This window comes from Sylvia atricapilla, chromosome 8 (assembly GCF_009819655.1).
Source record: "Sylvia atricapilla isolate bSylAtr1 chromosome 8, bSylAtr1.pri, whole genome shotgun sequence".
Taxonomy (NCBI): Eukaryota; Metazoa; Chordata; class Aves; order Passeriformes; family Sylviidae; genus Sylvia; species Sylvia atricapilla.
In genome coordinates, this window is record NC_089147.1 from 14,323,291 (window position 1) to 14,338,119 (window position 14,829).

The window sequence follows — 14,829 nt, forward strand, 5'->3', positions numbered from 1 at the left end:
GCCCTTTTTGAAACTCCCAGTCTGGGCGCTCCCCCGCGGCCGCGCCTCCTCCCGCGTGCGCACTTTGGCGCGTGTCTTCCGCGGCGCGGCGCGTATTCTCATACTACGAGCCTACCACGCGCGGCGTATTTCCATCCCACGCGGCGTAGCGCGCACTTTCATGCTTGGCGGCGTGGCGCGTATCCTCCGCGGCGCGCCTCTCCGCTGTCTCCCCGCCCCCGTCTCCGTGGCCGCGGTGCATTTTTCGATCCGTGCTCGCTGCTGCCCCTTCCCGGCAGCTCTGGTTGTTGCTCTGTTTCTGTTTGTTTCTCTGGTTGTTTTTGTTTGTTTCTCTGGTGGTTTCCTTTTTTTGTTTCTGTGCTTTGATTCTCTGTTTGTTTCTGTTCTTTCCGTGTCCTCTGCGACCCCGGGCGCTCGCCGCTCACGTCCTGCTCCGCCTCCGCTTCTTGTCTTCGTGCATTTGGGGCCGTCCCGCGGCCGCCTGCAGGCGCAGCCTTTCGCTACTTTGTGCATTCGCTGCATGAATTGCCGTGCGCTGAGGGGCTGGTCGCTCGTTCGCGGCTGTGTGGATTCCGTCTCTCGGCTCCAGGCTCGGCTGAGGCCTCCCCGTTTTTCTGGGCAGCCTCGGCCGCCGCCTCCCGCCATCGCCTCGGGTTCCACTGTGGTTGTTTTGAATTGTAAATGCGGGGCAGATGAGCAGTAGTATTGCATATGTACTAAAACGGACCTTTTTCATCTGCCTATTGGCACAGACACCGGGTTCCTTGTGCTGCTTGTCCCTAGAGGCCACCTAAAGGCTGACAGTTTGTGTGACGTTTGGTGCCGGCTCCTTTTCTGTGCAGAGCGGGCGCCAGCATTCGGTGGCTGGCAACACGACCGTGGAGAGGAGGTTCAGCTTGGGCCTCCCTTGCTGCAGGCTCTACATCCCACCACTGTGGGACCTCCTATGGGGCAGGCAGCCTAAACGCTCCTCTTGGCTGTGGGCCCATAAACTCCTTCACATGGAAATTTGGAGAAGAACTGGACTTGGCATTTGATGATGGGGGTGTCTGGCTTGTGCTGGCTGTGCAGGGGACTGGTGTGCAGAGGGCTCAGGAGTTAGTGGGGGCGGTGGAGCAGCTGTAACATTGGGGAGGGGGCTATGTAGTACCCCAAGAGCTGTGGGTGTGTTTGTGAGGGTGTCTGCAATGAGATTTTTACTGTGAGAGGCTGGGAGGGGTCAGCTTGCTCACGCAGCTGATGGTGGGAGGCAGAGGAGCTACTTTTTTTTTTTTCTAGAGAAAGCACTTGGAGCAATGAGCACTATGACTATGTATGTCTGAACACTCTGGGAAGATGCTAATGACACAGAATACAAAGGGCTACAGATAAACTTAGGCTGTGGGAGATGGGGTTTTATTTATGCTTTTTAAGTTTTGCAATAAAATGTAATTGACAGTGTTTATTCCTATGGAAGTGTGCTCAGGAGTCAAGCTCTGAACATTCCTTCTAATAATATTTGATATTTTTTCCCCTTTTTTTTTTTTCTGGATAGCCAGGGAGCTGGGCAAAGGACATGGGTGCAGGGTAGGGGTCCCCGGCAGCCAAAAGGGCCAAGCATGGATCCTAAATGAAAGCAAGGGTCTCTGGGCTTATGGGTGGGGAACCTGGGAGTACACAAGGGTCTCCAGTGCAGACCAGGGCCCACAAGCATGCAGAACAAGGGTCCTGAGTCCATACTAAGCTCCTGGGCAGGGGTGGGCGTCCTTGGAGCAGAACAGGGTTGTCAGGAAGAGGCAAAGGTCCTGGCTGTGGGTCAGGGCTCCCAGAAAACAGCAGGGAATCCTGCAGGTGTAGAGCTGGGTTCTGAGGCACAACTGAGGAGTTGAGGTGAGTAGAGCTGAGGTCCTGGGGTGCAGCCAGGGAGGCCGGGGATGGGATGATGGGCTAGTGCAGGAGTTCTGGGAAATGGCAGGGTGGGCAAAGCCCTAGTGCTGCCCAGCCCCATAGAGCAGGGGGTGGTAGAGCGGGCAAGGGTAGGAGAACATGAACTTGACTGCAAACTTCATCTCTTTGTTGTGCTTCTGCCAGGGGTAGATAGCCAGGAGGAGCAGGCGGCCACCCACCTTGCGGCCCATGACCAGGAAGCTGCCACTGAGGCTATCAAGCTGAGGGCAGGGGCAGGCACCCACATTCCTCATGTGTAGCACCATCTTCTTGGTGTCCTTGCGCTTCAGTGGGCCCAGTTTCAGCACCTTCTTCTTCTGGGCAGCCACCAGCCGCCGCTCCCCGTTCTCCTCTGTCATCTCCTTGATGCGCATTTTCACCACTGTGTGGGGTGGCCGTGGGGCACGGTCAGGGGAAGGGAGCACTGCTGGGGGGCTGGCAAGGGGAGGGTCTAGGCCAGGCACCTGTGCAGGACAGGGTGCAGCCCATCCCTTGGTTGGGTCTTTGGGGAGGTTACTGTGTGGGGAGGGGAAAGGGGTTGTTGGGGAGGGGTCCAGCAGAGGCCTCCAACCACCCTCCCAAATGTCCCATTCTGCCTAACCCCCACCAATGTCTTCTGTGGTGCACCCATGCCATGCATGAAGGGTCCAAGGGAATGGCTCAGGGGTCCACGTGAGGCTGTTCCCATACAACCCCACCCTCTGGCCAACTCCCACCCTAGCTCTCAGACCTAGGGGAGACAGACCCTTGTCCAGAGAGGGCTGGGAAGAAGACCCCAGTACTCACCAAAGTCACTGGAGCACATCTGCTCCATCATGCCGTCTGCCTTGTGCTCCATTTCACACTGGGTGCAGATCTTGGACACTGCAGTGAGAGACCAGTTACTGTGTCAGCTTCCTGCTGCTGGTACTTGTTCCCTGGGCCAGCTCCTCGGGGACATGCTTGGGAGAACCCCAGCAGCTCCTCTGCTCCTTAAGGAGTTGTGCTGGGTTACTGTGGGGAGGCACAGAGCACCTTGCTGGCCAGGGTCATCCCCAGGAGGGGAAGAGATATGGGGACACTTCCCATCAGATGGTGGCACTTTGAAGCACAGCAACAGTAAGGCTGGCCTCAGCCTAAAGGCTGTTCCAGCCCTCATTCTTACCCTAGGCTGCCTTTAGGCGATGTCCTCTCTCCTGCCTGCGGGAGCACCCTGCAGCAGCAGTGTGACACCCGAAGGTGCAGCATGCTCTCGTGCTGCTGACATGGGGTGCAGTGGGAGGAGAGGGACATAGCACTGCGGTGGATCTGCCAGTGGCTCCCACCTCATCCCATGTTCTTCCTTATTCCGTGACAGTTCTGTGCAGGCAGCTGGGAGTCCAGTGCCCCTGGGCAATGAGTGCTGCCCAGACACAGCTGATACTGTGCCCACTCCTGCCCTTTTGCAGACAGAAAGTCCTTGGCCAACACCAGTGTCCTGGGCTGTGCTTTGAGGGGTGAAGGGATGGCTGTGCAGGGGCCCCACGTACATTCCCATTACAGTACCCTTCCCACTTACCTGGTGGCGGTGTGGCTTTGCTGTTCCCGAACTGGACGGCAATGCAGAGCTCGTGGTCAGAGGGGAACTTGCCACAGTGCAGCATCTCAGGCCAGGGGAAGCCGTAGGACTCCATGACAGGGGCACAGGAGTCACGTACCACCTCACAGAGGGAGCGGCATGGGTAGACGGGCCGGTCAAGGCACACCGGGGCGAAGAGGGAGCAGAGGAAGAGCTGGGTGTCAGTGTGGCACTGCTTGGCGAGCAGAGGCACCCAGCTGCCAGCCTGCTGCTTGGCTTCGGCCATGGTGTCGTGCTCCAGCAGGTTGGGCAGCCGCATGCGCTTGTAGCCCACGTCGCGGCAGAGCTGCATGTCGGGCGGGATGTCGAGGCACTGCGGCTCCCGCCCGTAGAAGCGCCCGTGGGGCAGGCTATCGGGCTGCCACCCGTAGTAATCGTAGTGCTGCCCGCCGCCCAGGGACCCTGCCAGCGCCAGCGCCAGGGCCAGCAGCGCCGTGCCCCGGGACCACGGGTGGCTGCCCGCCTGCGGCATCGCCGCTGTCCGCCTGCCGCTGCCGGCCGCGGCTGCCGAGCGGGACGGGAGCGCGGCTCGGCACCCTGCCTGCTCCCTTAGCGCCTCCCACGCTCGCTGCCCTTTCTAAGGAGGCTGGAGACCTCGCCGGCAGCCAATCTGCTCTGCCTGCCGGGCCCCCCGGGGCTGGCCCCCCGGGGCTGGCCCCCGGCTCCCCCTAGTCTGCCCACATCGCTGCCACCTCCCTCCCTCCCTTCCCCGGCCCGTGGTGCTCCATGCCCCTCGCCCTCTCGGGGAGCCGCCCTGCGTGCATCCCCCCAGCCCACCCTGGCTCTGTGTGCCCCTAGGGTGATGCTTTCCAGAAGGACTGGCTCGCCTGTCTCATGACGATGCGTTGTGGCCACAAGTTGCCCCTGTTATTCACCAGTCACGCTGCCCCCATCCCACCTGACACCCCAGAGGCATGCTGTGTCATGGGGCAGGGGACCCTGGTTCCTACCCTGTGCCACTCCACTCCCCGCTTTTTTCTCCCAAGACAATATGCTTGGGGTGCTGGGGTTTAAGGAGGAGGATACCTCGGATGCTTTATGCTGCAGCCTTGGGAGGACTGCTGTACCCAGGTGTGCCATCAATGAGGAGATGCTATGGGCATGAGGTCCTTACTCCTCATGGATAGTTTCCAGCATGCACCTTGGGCAGTCCATGGTCTGCTGGCACAGGCATAGCTGGGATTACACCTTCCAGCAAAGGGCTTGCACCCAGGCTCTGCCAGCACTCAGGTTGTGGGCAAAGCTAGAGCACAAGTGATGTGAGGGTCCTGCCCAGATTACATTCTCCCATTCCCCTGGAGATGGGGGGTGCAAAGCTTAAGACCCCATTAGAAACCCATTTGTCTGCAGGGGTTATCTGGGGCACCCCTCCCTTTCCCATGATCGATGCCCCTGCCTGGCCAACGGGCTTTGGGTTGCCGCTGGCCCCTGCCCACTGGATAAGGCAGCTCTGTTAATGGGCAATAGAGCAAACAGTCCAGTGCAGGCAGTGATAGCAGCTGCTCTTTGCCCTGGGCTGGAGGCAGGGACTGTCCCCCCAACCCTCACCAGCTTTGGGACAATGCTGGGAACCTCAGCTGCACAACCTGCCCTTCCCTGTAGCCTGCCTGCCCTGCCCATGCCCTCTGTGTCCAGCACCCATCACTGCATCACCCAGTGATGCTTGCTTCCAGCCCGAGGGTGGGCTGGGTTCATCACACCCCAGCCAAGCCCCGGAGATGGCACCATTAATGTGTAACTGCCGGGGAGCCCGATAAGATACAGGCCTGTTATCAGGGCTGCCTGGTAGCAGGAGGGAGGGTGATTGAGGCATCAGGCTGTCACGGCAGGAGAAAGATTGTCTGGAGATAAATGCTGATAGGAAATAGCTAATCCGTGATGGATGGGCTTGGGCAGGGTGTAATTGCCATGGGAGCTGGGCTGGGAAGGGGCTGGTGAGGCCTGGGAGCAGAGGCAGAGGGAGGCTGGGGGTGCAAGGGTGGAGCTGCCAGCGTGCAGATGCTGAGCAAAGTGGCGGGTGTGCCATGTCCTCGGGCTGTTCCCGTGGCATAACCAGCACTGTCCTGCTCTTAACCATGGACCAGCTCCTGGCTCTCAGCCTGCCCCATTCCACAGCGCAGTCTGGCGTCTACATCCCCAGTTCCTCCCAGGCAGGTGTTGGGGGTGCTGAGCACTCTGTGCCAGCTGGCACGGCACCAGATGAAGGTGAGGCGACGCTGGGGCTGAGCAAGGGTCTCCCTGCCAGCTGTCCCACTCCCTTCATCTGTCATGACGCCTTCATTAGAGCCCTGAGTCGCCTCCTGGCCATGCTGAGGGGAGCAGGCTGGCCCCACGAGAGCGGTGTCTGCCCCCTGCCCCCCCGGTGGGGTCCTGGCAGCCTTAACCCCGAGCTGAGACTGTGCCTCTGCTCTGGGGAGTCTCTGCCGCACTCGCGTTGCTTCCTTAACCCTTTCCCACCCAGCATGTTCCAGGCTGATCTGGCCATACTCCGGAGAAGAGGATGGACCCAAGACAGCTGTAGCTGGCAACCTTCCCTGTGTCCTGTCTGCGCAGGCTGCTCCAGTGCCTACCTCCCCGTTCTGCACATGCAGCTGTCTGTGAGACTGACACTTGCTTCTGTCACTCCAGAAAGCTGGCTGTGCCACCTCTTGTGTCACTGCCTGTGCCACTTGTCACAGCAGCAAAAGCGGAAGCGGGGCCATGGGGGCTGCCCCCTCTGCGGTGGGGACCTCGGAGACTGCCAGCCAGGGTGGCAGGGTAAGAGCACATCCCCTGGGGTGCTCCTTCGACACCCCGGACCCTCCCTGTGGAGGACCCGTGCCTAGTTGTAGCACAGAGCAGACCCGAGCCAGGGAAGCAGGAGGCTCCCAGGAAATGAGAAGATGAGCAGGGTCCCGGCCGCCTTCTTCTATCCTTGTCTCCCCACCCACCCTCCTGCTGCAGCTTTGGGTCCTGCCGGCCTTGTTTCTGCCAGCAGAGATGCGTCCCCTGGGCCTCGGTGGGTGGGCTGAGTGGGCTTCCTCCCATCCTCCTCTTTCCCCATCCTCTCATCTTTCCTGTCCCAGTCCCGTACTGCTTCCGAGGCTGCAACCGTGCTGAGCGTGGGCTGCCTCCAGTGTGGGGCCTTTGGGAAAGGACAGCGCACCGGGGCTGGCCATGCAGGGTCCCAGGAGGGGACAGCACGCTGGGCCTGTCCGTGCGGGCGGACGGTCCCATGGCGTCCAGCAGCTCCCAGGAGAGAGCACCCTGGCTGGGGGCGATGCTGGGCCTGCAGCACGGCCCCGTGGGGCTCCTGCCTGGGACTGGCCGCGGGAGGCTGGGCCGTGACTGGGGACACCGTGGGGTCGAGGTTGCCCGGGGGTAATGTGGGACCATCGGGGTGGGCAGTGGGGAGGGTCAGCAATTGCCATGCACTTGCCCTGCGCCCACACACACACCCGCTGCCCGGCAGCTCCAGGAATGTGCTGGCAGCGCTCCCGGCCCAGCTGCGGAGCCGAGACTGCCCTAGCGCCCTCCCAGCCCCCACCCAGCACCTCCTGGCCCTGCCCAGTTCCTGCCAGCTTGCACACAGACCCTCCCTGTTCGCTGCCGGACCCCCCGATCCTGGCCCCCGCCATTTGGTCCTACTCAGCAGGGCAGGGAGGGGGCATGTCGCAAGTACTGACCCTCTGAGGACGAGTCCCTTTCCCTCACAGCGTGGCACCGTGCCTGAGGACCTTCTCTGCAGTGCTGTTTGTCCTTCCCTGCCCCACCACGTCTATTCCGACCGCAGCCCCATCCGCGGCGTGGGAGCAACCCTCGCACAGTCCCTGCTCCCTGCTGGCACCTTTGCTAATGGCAGACCGTGGCACCTTGCTCTGAAACCACATCCTCTGCTTGCCTGTGTGCAGGACGATGCTGTGGGCTCCTGTGGGATGTGCTGGGGGGCTGCCCCCACCCTCTGCGGGGGTTCCCAATGCAATGGGCGTCCTAAAATCACCCCTTCAGATGGGCACAGCTGGACCACAGGTGCCACAGAGGGGTGGCCACACTCAGGGTGCCCAGTCTGTAGGGTCAGTTGGCTCCAGTTTGGGGCACTCTCCATGTCCTGTATGAAGGGGGAGGCTGGGACATTTGGCTCACAGTGTGGGGCCTCATTCCCCTCCCTTTTCCCTTCCAGGTGCACACACCTGGGATCTCTCAGGAAAGGTTATCAGCTAATCACGCTGTGTTTGTGCCTCCCAAATGTCACTGCTGTCCTCACTAGGACAGTGAGCTCATGCTCCCCACCATTACTGAAAGCACATCCAGTGCTAGGAAAAACAGCTGCCATGCCCTTCTGTGGCCCCTTTGAAGCAGAGCTGGAGCTGCTGACAGCTCTGACAGGTTGGAGAGGGGTTCAGCAGGCACGGGGTGCAGGATGGAGCCCATGGGGTTGATGTTGATGCCAGGCTGGTTGCAGGGCTCCAGCTGTCCTCCATGCCCCCTGGCCATCCTTGTACTGCAGGGAGGGTAGAGATGCTGGGATGAGGTGCAGCACCATGCACCCAGAGACACACTAGATGCAGCCCCTGGTCCTGGTCTGGGAGTGAAGTGCAGGGGTTGGAGCAGGTGCACTGCTGGGCCATGCCTGCTGTGCTGTGATGGGTACAGGCACATTGTCTGTTGAGGGCTGGCCGTAGGGGTACCAAGTGTGCCCCATGTCTGTGCTATGGGGCAGGGGACAGGGAGGGATCTGTGGGGTCTGTCTGCAAGACAAGTAAGAGCTGGCCCATTTCAGGTGCAAGGGAAGAGCCAGACAGGGGAGTAAAGGGCAGTTCTGGCACCAGCCATGCCTATCCCTGCTGCAGGGCAGCCTGAAAAATTGCCCCTTTGTGCCGAGCAGATGGAGCAGAAGGGTCAGAACCCTCACAGTGCAGTGGTCTGGGGAGGGCAGCAGGGCCATGCAGCATGTTGAGGCTGCCCCGAGCCCCTGCTGTCTTTGCTCCTACTGCCTGGGATTTCATTGGCTATGCCAGCCCCCCTCCAGCTCTGTCCTGCCCTGCTGGAAGCCACAGCATGGCTTGGCATGAGATAGTACTGGCCTGCTCCTTCTGCATGGAAACCAGCTGGATCTGTCCCTGCTCTGGCTAAAACTGGAAAGCCCATGAAGCCACACTTTACATGGGGGAGCTGGCAGATCCCAGTGGGCTCTGCGGATGCCAGGGTCTGCAGGCACTACAGGCAGGGCTGGGGTCTGTGTGGTGATGAGGTGCACTTTGGGACAGGTCTGTGTTCTGCCTGCCACTGGACAAGTCTTGGTCCTGGGCAGTATGGTTTGCAGAAGGCAGCTCCCTATGGTGGGGTAATGTCCCACCCAAGGATGCTCCTTGACACATGCAGACAGCAGGTCCAGAGCCTGTGAGGCACATGGACCCCTGAACTGAAAGTCCTTTGCTCGGGCTCTGTTGGTGTAGCTAGAGGAGACAACCCTGGGGCAACACTACAGGACGTGGGATGATGGGCAGAGCCTGGGGTGGCAGGGAGAGCTGATCCCCCCGGCTGCTCTCGGCCCCTCACTGCAGCATAGGAGAGCAAACTTCATCTCCTGGCAGGCACAGTATTGCCATGGCAACCGGCAGGACCTGCCAGGCGGGCAGGCGAGCATTGACGTGGCAGTGGCATGCAGCATGGGAAGGAGGTGGGATGCAGGCTCTAGGTGTGGGGACATCTGGGGACAGGCTTAGGTGTGTGAGCACATTGCATGTGCACCTGGGTGTGTGCCTGGGGTGCATGGAAGGTGTGGGCATCTGAGAGCATGCACGGTGCCTGTGCCAATGTGCATGAGTGTGTTTGGGTGCATGGGAGACTTCACACATCACCCTCTCGAGGGTTGTCCTTTGGTTTTGTGGCACTGTCAAGGCAGGGTGTATCTCACCGCTCTGGAGTGCGGGCTGGCAGGGTTGCTCTGAACCATGGGAGCAGCAGGTTTCCCCAAAAGCTGCTGGGATCCATAGCTTTGTGTCTGTGGGGAAGATGAGCCCTCCAGTTAGGGGTCCCTAGCTGCATGTATCCTTTGGTCTCTTGGCCACAAACCCTGCCATGCTCCGGAGAAAGGGGGCTGCCTATCAACCCACGCCCTGCCTCTATTTGCTCTGCCCAAAGCCTGGGCTGGTGCTCAGAGCAGGGAGCAGGAGTCAGACAGAGCTACCCACATGCTGCAGGCAGCTGGCTATGCCCTGTTTGCTGTGTTAGTTGTGCCAGCTATGTGTGTTAGCTGTATGTGTCAGCTGTGTTAGTTGTGTGTTAGCTGTGTGTTAGCTGTGTTACCTCTGTTATCTCTGTGTGTCAGCTGTGTTCTCTGTGTTAGGTGTGTTAACTGTGTGTTAGATGTGTGTTAACTGTGTGTTAGCTCTGTGTGTTAGCTGTGTTATCTCAGTGTTAGCTGTGTTAGTTGTGTGTTAGCTCTGTGTTATCTCAGTGTTAGCTGTGTTAGCTGTGTGTTAACTGTGTGTTAGTTGTGTGTTAGCTGTGTTAGTTGTGTGTTAGCTGTGTTATCTCTGTGTTAGCTGTGTTAGCTGTGTGTTAGTTGTGTTAGCTGTGTTATCTCTGTGTTAGCTGTGTTAGTTGTGTGTTAGCTGTGTTATCTCTGTGTTAGCTGTGTGTTAGTTGTGTTAGCTGTGTGTTAGTTGTGTTAGCTGTGTTAGTTGTGTGTTAGCTCTGTGTTATCTCTGTGTTAGCTGTGTTAGTTGTGTTAGCTGTGTTAGTTGTGTGTTAGCTGTGTTAGTTGTGTGTTAGCTCTGTGTTATCTCTGTGTTAGCTGTGTTAGCTGTGTTGTTTCTGTGTTAGCTGTGTGTTAGTTGTGTGTTAGCTGTGTTAGCCATGTTCGCCGCCAGAGCAGACGTTCGGGCAGGGCCCCGCGTTGCCTCCAGCACGGCCCAGGTGCTGAGGGAAGGGCTGGCTGCCCTCCTGCCTGCTGAGGGCCCTGTGCCCAGCTACCGTATCCCTCGCCCCACTGCAGCCCCAGCTGGGAGCCCCCCTGCTTCGCCTTTCGGGAGAGCCTCTGCTCCCCCCGTTTGGCATTTCTCCGGCTCTAATTGAGCTGTCAATGGGCAGAGATAACAGGGAATTCGTTAGCTCGGCTCTTTGATGTCTGCCCGCGCTCTGATCGCGGCACCAGCTGCAACTCCTTCGCACACAAACAGCTTCAGATGAGGCCCCCTGGTGTGCCAGTCCCACGGTCGACTCCCCAAATCCCTGCCGGGTCAGCCTCACGGCCGCTCACTCCCTCCGTTCCGTCCGGCAGCACGCTCTCGGCAGCCAGGTTTCCCCTCAGGGACCTACAGCCGCATTCCAAAGATATCCGTGCCAGACCCCGGGACGCACAGCAGCAGCCCGCCCTCGCAGCCGCTCTCCGGGGCCAGCCCCGGGACAGCCGGTACCGCCGTCCGCAACACCGGGGCCGCGTCCCGCAGGGGCTCGGCGCCGGCAGGCGCCCATCCGCGGTGCCTCGGGGCGGGCCGAGGCGGACCGGGCGGCTGCGCACACGGGGCGGCCGGGCCCGCCTCCGCCTCTCGGCTCGGCAGCACCGCGGACAGCGCCCGGCCCCGCGCGGTTCCGCACGGCCCCGGAGACGGCGCCGGTGCGGTCCGGTCCGGTCCCCCTGGCACGGCACAGCCCGGCCCGGCGCCCGCCGCGCCATGGCCACGGAGGTGGGTGAGCGGCGGCACGGCGGGGACGCCCCGGCGGCGGCACCCCCGGGCAGGGCTGCGGCGGAGCTCCCCCGCCCTGCGCCGCCCGCTGCCTGGGCGCGGCAGCCACGGGGCTCCGTCCGCATGGGGTGCGCTGGAGCGGGAGCGCAGCGTGGGGCTGGGCTCCGTGCGGAGAGGAGCGTGGGGCTGGGGGCTGTGAGGGCTCCATGGGCACAGAAAGGCCGGCGAGGTGCCTGAAGGGGTGTGGGGATGCAGGGAAGCTGCGGGGTGCCTCTGGTGAAAGCTGCAGCGTGCCTGGGTTGGGCTGCGGGACTGGGGGTTCTTCTCCCAGATGCCGAGGGTCAGACGCAGGACAGCGTCAGATGATCTGTGGGGCACAGAGGAGGCAGTAGCCCCATGTCACCCACGGGAAGCGCAGGGAGGGCCTGCTGCCTGCCCTTGGCACAACCTGGTGGCTACATCCCCTTCTTCAGCCACCAAAGCTGTCCCGCAACATGGAGCTCAGGGGCTGGCACGGGCTCTTACACCCTGTGGGGAGTCAGGGCTTAGCACCTGCTGCCGAGACTGCCGGTCCTTTTCATAAAGACACCCCACTGCAGCCTGCCCACCCACTGTGCACTGTCGCAGCCCTGCTGCCCAGTCCCTGCTCCTGCTCGGCTCACTCCCATCCTCCTGCCTAGGAGCTGCTGGGTTGGCTGTGTTCTGTGGCACTGCTGGGGACAGGGGGCTGTCCCCTCCCTGGCCCGTGGCCCACTGGCTTGTGCATGCAGAAACCACTGAGGGTGAGACCAGACACCAGCCCGGGACAAAAGCACATGCACTCACGCCCATTCTGAGCATGGAGCTCCCACAGGATCCTCCTCTTGCCCCTTGCCTCACACCTTCAGTGCCAAACTGTGCTCACAGCCTGTGTTAAGGGCTCCCTGCCCTGGGGAGTGTGAGCCTGCAGCCCCTGATACTGGGGGAATGGCACTGCTCCCCAGGCCTCCAGCCCTCCAGTAGGGATGCCCAGCACCCCAGCTGCAGCCCCCATGTCTCACCCTCTGCCCCCAGGTACACAGCCTGCAGGAGCTGCGGCGCAGCGCATCCCTGGCCACCAAGGTCTTTGTGCAGCGGGATTACAGTGACGGGACCACATGCCAGTTCCAGACAAAGTTTCCCCCTGAGCTGGAGAGCCGGGTAGGAAGTCTGAGAGATTGTCAGGATGGGAGGATGCCCAATGGCAGAGCCCAATGGGGGCTCAGAGGGAAGAAGGGTCTAAAGGTGTGAGGACTTATAGGGTGTTATATGGCCATGGGTCAGCCAGTGCTGCTGGGTGCATGAAATCACAGCTGCCTTGGTTGGTGTGCAAGGCTTTGGTGCCTTCCTGGGGACTGGAAGGCTCTGGTGAAGGCTGTAGGCTCAGCAGGTCTTGGTATGGGTCAGAGGTGGGCAGGGGCCTGCAAGCTGGGGCATCAGCTGGGCAGACAGGAGAGGGTTAAGTGCCCTCCAATTCCCCCCAGGAATGGGGACAAGGTGGTGCAGGGAGTCAGTCCCTGGCCAGACTCCTCTTCACCCTGGCTTCTGTCCTAGATTGAGCGGCAACTTTTTGAGGAAACCGTGAAAACCCTAAATGGCTTCTACGCCGAGGCGGAGAAGATTGGGGGCAGCTCATACCTCGAGGGGTGCCTGGCCTGTGCCACTGCCTATTTCATCTTTCTCTGCATGGAGACACATTATGAGAAGGTGCTGAGGTGCAGGGGAGGGCTCAGGGATGGGCACAGCTGGCAGTGGGCACAGGGATGGCTCAGGGATGTCACAGACAACATGGGCCAGGAGGCCAGAGCAGGCAGCAATGTTGGCAGGCTCTGAGTGTCCCTCCCTGTGCTGACAGGTCCTGAAGAAGATCTCCAAGTACATCCAGGACCAGAATGAGAAGATCTACGCACCACGGGGGCTGCTGCTCACTGACCCCCTGGAGCGCGGTATGAGGGTCGTATCCTTTGGGCAGCGGGGTGTTTGGGGGATGGCAAGGGTGAAGGGGGGCTGGCCGTGGGTGCTGGGAATTCAGGCTGGCACATCTCACCGACGCTCCTTAGCAGGGCCCAGATCGAGATCTCCATTTACGAGGACCGGTGCAGCAGCGGCAGCTCCAGCAGCGGCAGCTCCAGCAGCAGCAGCGGTGGTGGCGGGGGCGGGGCGGGGGGCCGGTGACTGGCAGGGAGTCCCTGCAGGGACTCGTACTGCCGGGACAGTGGCCTCTCCGACCTCCGCAGGCTGCACTACCAGAGCACCCGTTTCTGAGCCCAGGGAGAGCAGGAGGGGAGACCCAGTGGGCCTGCCCACCCCCATCTGCTCTTTGTCCCCCGCAGTGGGTCTGCCCCTGCTCGGACCCACTGTGGGCAGGGACTGGTGCTGGGGCATCCCAGGTGCTTCCCACTGAGCCAAACTGTTGCCAAGGGGCTGCTACAGCCCTCCATGTGCTTGGTGCAGCCACCCCTGCCACAAGCGAAAGGAGCTCGCCCAGCTCCGGCAGTCCCAGCTGGGAGTGTCCCTGTTGCCAAGCACTGGGGAGCACTGGGACTGGCAAAGCCTCAGGCAGCGCTAAGCAGGGCACGCACACTTAACCCCACGCCCACAGACACCGACAGCTCTTGCTGCCCTCCTCCCTGGGGCACCCTGCTCTTGGTGCTGTGGTGTGGGCTCAGCTGCTGCTTGTCCACCATTCAAGGGGGCTGGCAGAGCACTGGTGCCGGTTCTTCCTGCATGATGGGCCATGCATTCACCCCAGCTCTGCCCCACCCACTGCCCCAGTGCTGCTTCCCTGGTCCCCTCTCTGATCTGGCAGTATACCCTCTCCAGCTGCATCCCTCACTGCCATGACACTGGGCACTTGCTTCTGCTCCCTGCATGACCTGCTGCCACCCCCAGCTGGACCCAGGTATTCCTCCAGCCCAGTGTGCAGGGCAGGGAGGTGCAGTGCTAGGCTCGATGCTGCCTCTGTGCCACGTGCCCTGGGCTCATTCATGGCCTGGCACAGTTGAGGCTGAGCTGTGCCATAGGTGAAGCAGGCTCCCTGCCCAGTCCTGGCCGAGTTTGCCTGCAGGCCCCTGCTTCTCTGCCCCATGACCTGCCCTAATGCAGGGAGGGTGCCCAGTGGAGCAGCTTCATAAGGACCCTTCCTCTCACACTGCTGAGTCCTCCCCTGCCCCCATGTCCTGCATGCATCTGTCACCAGCGCCCCAATTCTCAGCCTGGCCTCTAAGAGGGGACCTCGAGGGGCACCTGGGCCTGGCGGCAAGGTGTGGAGGTTCATGGTCCAGGGTCAGATGGGGGAAATAGGAGGGTCCCTGTGATATCCAGCACCCCGAGGAGAAGAATTCCTATCTGGGTGCAGGGCTGAACTGAGCTGGAATTTCTCTCCTGGGGACCTGGAGGGAGGACTCTGCCCTGTGGGACTCCTTTTGGCTCGGTCACGATGTGTGTGTGGGGTGGCCCTGGCCTCAACATTCCTGCTGGAGCCCCCCACCCCTGCATGAAGACCTTCCTCAATAAACCCCACACTTCTTCCCTCACTGCCTACCCTGCATCTTCTTGTGTTGGAGAGGTGAGCAGGACAACACTGTGGGGACACAGAATCAGGCTGGGTATCTCTTT

The 14,829-nt window shown here is 61.1% G+C and overlaps 2 protein-coding genes across 2 annotated transcripts; one reads left to right on the forward strand and one right to left on the reverse strand.

The window, feature by feature from the left end:
- Positions 1–1,533: 1,533 nt before the first annotated feature.
- On the reverse strand, positions 1,534–4,058 carry SFRP5 (secreted frizzled related protein 5). The gene is made up of 3 exons (XM_066323751.1): positions 3,464–4,058; positions 2,713–2,790; positions 1,534–2,308 (listed from the first exon to the last, which is right to left on the reverse strand). The coding sequence occupies exons 1-3, from the start codon at positions 3,993–3,995 to the stop codon at positions 1,968–1,970; spliced, it is 951 nt and encodes a 316-aa protein (XP_066179848.1). The 5' UTR covers positions 3,996–4,058; the 3' UTR covers positions 1,534–1,967.
- A 2,068-nt stretch (positions 4,059–6,126) lies between these two features.
- GOLGA7B (golgin A7 family member B) lies at positions 6,127–14,744 on the forward strand. Its single transcript, XM_066323757.1, has 5 exons — positions 6,127–6,280; positions 12,247–12,372; positions 12,766–12,918; positions 13,067–13,168; positions 13,282–14,744. Exons 1-5 carry the CDS (start codon positions 6,224–6,226, stop codon positions 13,384–13,386), a joined length of 543 nt encoding a protein of 180 aa, XP_066179854.1. The 5' UTR covers positions 6,127–6,223; the 3' UTR covers positions 13,387–14,744.
- Positions 14,745–14,829: the final 85 nt, after the last annotated feature.